The sequence below is a fragment of the Fukomys damarensis genome, unplaced genomic scaffold (assembly GCF_012274545.1).
Source record: "Fukomys damarensis isolate Sample0158 unplaced genomic scaffold, DMR_v1.0_HiC HiC_scaffold_16, whole genome shotgun sequence".
NCBI classification, from domain to species: Eukaryota; Metazoa; Chordata; class Mammalia; order Rodentia; family Bathyergidae; genus Fukomys; species Fukomys damarensis.
In genome coordinates, this window is record NW_022900928.1 from 66028084 (window position 1) to 66033171 (window position 5088).

At 36.9% G+C, this 5088-nt stretch overlaps 1 protein-coding gene across 3 annotated transcripts in view; it reads right to left on the reverse strand.

Annotated features, from left to right (window-relative positions):
* The window catches only part of Mpzl3 (myelin protein zero like 3), a 21017-nt gene that overhangs the window by 7063 nt on the left and 8866 nt on the right, over positions 1-5088 (reverse strand). For 2 of the 3 annotated variants that reach the window (XM_010629355.3, XM_010629352.3), the window contains exon 3: positions 1641-1851. In XM_010629355.3, coding sequence (XP_010627657.1) covers positions 1641-1851 — 211 coding nt within the window. The remainder of the gene's footprint in view (positions 1-1640; positions 1852-5088) is intronic. The other variant, XM_010629353.3, reaches the window with a different exon arrangement.

A 5088-nucleotide genomic window follows, 5' to 3' on the forward strand; every position in this document is an offset into this window, starting at 1 on the left:
AAAAAAAAAAAAAAAAAAAAAAAAGACTCAAAATTATGCCAGACCTGTTGGTGTACTCCTATAATCCCAACACTCAAGAGGTTGAGGCAGGAGGATTGCTGCAAGTTCCAGGGCAACCTGGGCTACATTGCGAATTTAAGGCCAACGTGAACTACATAGCAAGATCCTGTTTCAAAAAGAAAAAAATATGCTCGGAATTTAGCTCAGTGGCTCTGCTGCTTGTCTCACAAGCACAAGGTCGAGGTCAATCCCTGATACAAAAAGAAAAAGAAAAAGAAAAAAAAAATCAAACTTTTGATACCCTTGCCTTAGCCTCCCAGAGCACCGGGATTATAGGCATACACCATCACATCCAGCGATAAATGCTTTTGTGTAATTAAAAATTCCTTCTGGATGTGATGTTTAATGTATATGGTATTATACTACATTGAATAATTTATTAAATCAATTATCTAATGCTGGACATTCAAGTTGTTCCAAAGTCTTTGAGTCTTCAAGTCACATGAGGATCGCTAAACTTATACATAAATCTTCATTTTTAGCTCTACTTTCTTAAGATAAAACTTTAGAATGGAATGATAGGATCAAAGGAAATACTTCTAAGAAATCTGATCTCTGGGTCCGGGCATTTAGCTCAGCAGTTCGGTGGCCTGCCTTGCAAGCGCAAGGACCCAAGTTCAATCCCCGGTACCAAAAAAAAAAAGAAAAGAAAAAAGAAATCTGATCTCTACTACCAAATTGCTTTCTAGAAAGAAATCACCAACTTCTTTTTCTTGAGTACAGGGGATCGAACTCAAGTCCTTGCACTTGTGAGGCAGGCAGCAGATCACTGAGCTAAATGCCCAGCCCTCCAATTTCTAGTCTTTGCAGCAGTATGAATGTGTCCATGCTTTGAAACCTATGAATTGCTCTCAGAGATGACAAAGACAAAGATAATAAAGAAAAAGAAGGAAAAGAAAGAGGAAGGAGAGAAGAAGGAATAAAAGAGGGAAGGAGGAAAGGAGGGAAGAAAAAAGGAAAGGAAGATAAGAAGGGAAGATCTGAGAAATGATAAAGTAGTATCTCTAAGTCTCTAGTTAATTGTATCTTATCTCTAAGCCTCTAGTTGAAATCCAATTAAGAACTAGAATGACCACTTAATAGTGGGGGGGGGATATAGATAGAAAACAAGGTTCCTCTCCACTTGTTTCATGCTAAAAGGAAGGTGCTATTCTTTGCAGCATAAAATTTATTACCTCCTATCATTGGAGGGAGCGCCATTTCAAGACATCGGTGAGAACACTGTCTCATTACTGAGAGTATGAATATATTAGGGAAAGCAGAATGACTTCTATTTCATAGAGGTAATAACCCTCCATTTACTTCATATGTTACACAAGACCTTTGGTCACCTGAAGTTAGAATGAAAAACAGATAATGAGAAAACTATGAGAATAAAGAGAAAATTCAGTTTTCAAAATAAAGATCAAAAATTCAACTTAACAGATATACTGGGATAGAAAAAAAGCCACTCTGATACAATGATCCAACAGTCTGATTGGCTTACCCAGATAAATGGCTTCACTTATTAACAAGCACTCCAGAAAGCACCAGAGTAGTGACAGAGCCCTGCAGAAGAAGGCTGGTGGCAATCAGCTTACCTCTTTCTGTCACCGTTAGCTCCGTCAGGGGAATATTATGGTGCACATCTGGGGGATTCTTCACAGCACAGCTGAATGTCCCATTGTCCTTTAAAGTAGGGTTGCTTATACTTATGGATGCATCCCCTTTATAGACATTTCCAGCCCAGGAAATCCGATCCCGAAATGTGCCTGCTGTGGTTGGGTACTGGAAAGACTGATAATGAAAAATCTAAAAATCAATACCATAAAAGAGTTAATTCGGAAAATGAACTGAAAATGTAGAGCTAAGCAGGTTCAAAGTAAAATACAACTGTATAATGGGTTTTTCAGATGGTAATTTTTAAATGCTTTTTTCACCTCCATCATGTAATAGGAAAGAAAACCTAATAAAACTGATTAGAAAAGGGACTGATAGCCAGGCGTGGTGGCACAGGCCTGTAATCTCAGCACTCAGGAGGCTGAGGTAGGAGGATCGCTGTGAGTTCGAGACCAGCCTGGGCTACATAGTGAGTTCCAGGTCAGTCTCAACTACATAGTGAGACCCTGTCTCAAAAAAACCAAAAAATAAAAGAAAAAAAAAAAAGAAAAGGGACTGATGAGAGAATTCTCAGGCCCTAACCATTGAATCTCTTCTAAATTCTCTGTAAAGTAAAAAGTAATAGCCTTCAATTGGGGCAATTTCACTCTCTATAAAACACTTGGTAATATCTGGAGATCTTTTTTAAATTTTATTTATTTTTTAATTGACAAATAAAAATTATATATATTTATAGGGTAAAATGTGACTTTTCTTTTCATTGCTGGGAATTGAAACTAGGCCTTAATGCATACTAAGCTCTACCACTGTGCTTTCAAATTTCTGAGGAAGCTCCATACTATTTTCCAAAATGGCTGCACTAGTTTACATTCCCACCAACAGTGTGTGAGGGTTCCCTTTTCCCTAATCTTTGCCAACACTTGTTATAATTTGTCTTTTTTATAATAGTCATTCAGAAGGTATGAAGTGGTTCTAATTTATATTTCCTTGATAAGTAGAGATGTTTAGCATTTTTCATATACCTGTTAGCTATTAATGTCTCTTCTTTTGAGAAATACCTATTCAGATCCTTTGCCCATTTTTAAATTGAGTTCCTTGTCCATTTGTTGGTTTCAGTGCTGAGTACTGAACTAAGATCCTCAAACATATCAGGCAAGAGCTATACCACTAAGCTACCCACAAGCCCCTGGTTACTTGTTTCTCTGTTACTGAGTTGGAGACAGTTTTGGTTGTCACAAAGGGGAAAGGAACTACTGCTATCTAGTGGGTAGAGGCCAGAGATATTGCTAAACTTCCTGTAGTACACAGGGAAGCCCGCTCAACAGAATCAACCTGCTCACAGTGTCAACAAGTAGAAATATGTTGCTTTAAATATGTAAGGGCCAGGGATTTAGTTCAATGGTGCCATGCCTGCCTTGTAAGCACAAGGTCCTGAGTTCAATCCCCAGTATTGGAAAAAATAAAATAAAATCTATAATTTATTTATTTATTTTTTTTGCTACACTGAACCTAACTTTATTCATGCTTAAAATCTAATATTTATAGCTGGGCATGGTGGCTCACGCCTGTAATCCCAGCACTCAGGAGGCTGAGGCAGGAGTATCGCTGTGAGTTTGAGACCAGCCTGGGCTACATAATGAGTTCCAGGTCAGTCTCAACTACATATGAGACCCTGTCTCAAAAAACCAAAAAATTAATAAATAAATAAAAATATAAATATAATATTTAGATAGTACTGTACAGTCTGCAAATGACTTCTGCATATTTACTCAATACTCAAAACAACACTAGACTAGGTGAGACAAGTATAACTATCACAAATTTATAAAAATGGAAATAAGACCAAAACCAAAAAACTACGTGAGCTACTCAAAGACAAAAATTAGTACTCAACAAAAGGGAGATTTCTGCTTATTCTCAAAATCACTGGGAGGATGTAGTACAACCCAGCATCTCTCAAGTTATCTACCTTGGCAGTTACTATAAACCCAATTCAAACATATAATAAGCACTCAATGAATGTATGTTGAATTTTTTAAAATGCTATGCTGGACTTGGTCACTGAACACCTCATCACCAAAAGCACCTAATGACACCTGAAGGTGAGCCAGGCAGGTGCTATATAAGATTTTTCTCTTATGCAAAAGACAAGGCTTTCCTCTTTCTTTGTTTGCTTAATACCTTCCGACTTAGGAAATCATGCCTTTGTAACCACTGAATTGCCCAATTTTGAGAGTAGTTTTCCAGAGAAGATGATGAATCATTTATTAGTTCATTGTTCAAATATTCAGTACACATCAACTATATTCTAGCCAGAGTGGTGAGTAAAAAGACATAGAGGGAGCCATACAGGCACAGTCTCTACTCTCATAAAACTTGCTTTCTTGTGGTAAATATCAATATTAAGAAATAATATGGGCTTGCGATTTAGCTCAGTGGTTCTGGTGACTGCCTCGCAAGTACAAGGACCTGAGTTCAATCCCCGGTACCAAAAAAAAAAATAATAATAATAATAGGCATAATGAATTCTCCAGAAAGGAAAAGGTCTACCACTGATTATCAGCATCAGGGTAAAAGGGTTTTGCCAGGTGTGGTGGTACATGCCTATCATGTTAGCACTCTGGGTACTGAGGAGGAGGGTCACAAGTTGGAGTCCAGACAAAGCAACTTAGTGACTTAGCAAGATCCTATCTCAAAAAAATTTTTAAATTAAAATAAAAAGAAAATGGATACATATTGAGGATATACTCCTAAGTGAAATAAATAAGTCACACATGTGCAAATACCGAATCGTTTCTCTGGTGTGAATAAACTATAATAGTACATAAGATCCTAATGAGATAATCGACAATGTGAAATAGGAAGAAAAGGGCTAAAGGTGTAGGGGAAGTGGGAAGGGTAGGGGAAAGGTAATAAGGGAAAGAAAAAAAATAGGAGAAAATGAAAAAATGGAAATAAAATGTTTGTAAATGGGGAGGGGAGGAGGGGGTGAAAGGAGGGCAGGGATAAGGGGAAAAAATGAGAACCAAGACCTGTCATGTAAAGGTACAAGATCCCAATAATGAATGTAATTGTACTGTATACCTAAAATGTACCAATAAACTCAATGAGAAAAATAAATAAATAAATAAAATAAAAAGGACTAGGGAGGTAGCTCAGTGCAAAGGACCTGGGTTCAACCCTTAATGCCACCCAAAATTAATCAACTAATTAAAGTGTTTGAAACTCCTTATTGACCAAAATTAATTAATTAATAGTGTTTGAAATTCTTATCGACAAAATATGGCCTGCCATGTACCTTCAAGGTTAATCTAACTTATAAGTTCCATGTTAAATCAGTGATACTGAAACTCTTGCTAATGATTAACCTGATAGAATCTGATTAATCATGTAACTGCATCATAGTGGACCGTAAGAGTACTAATTCTT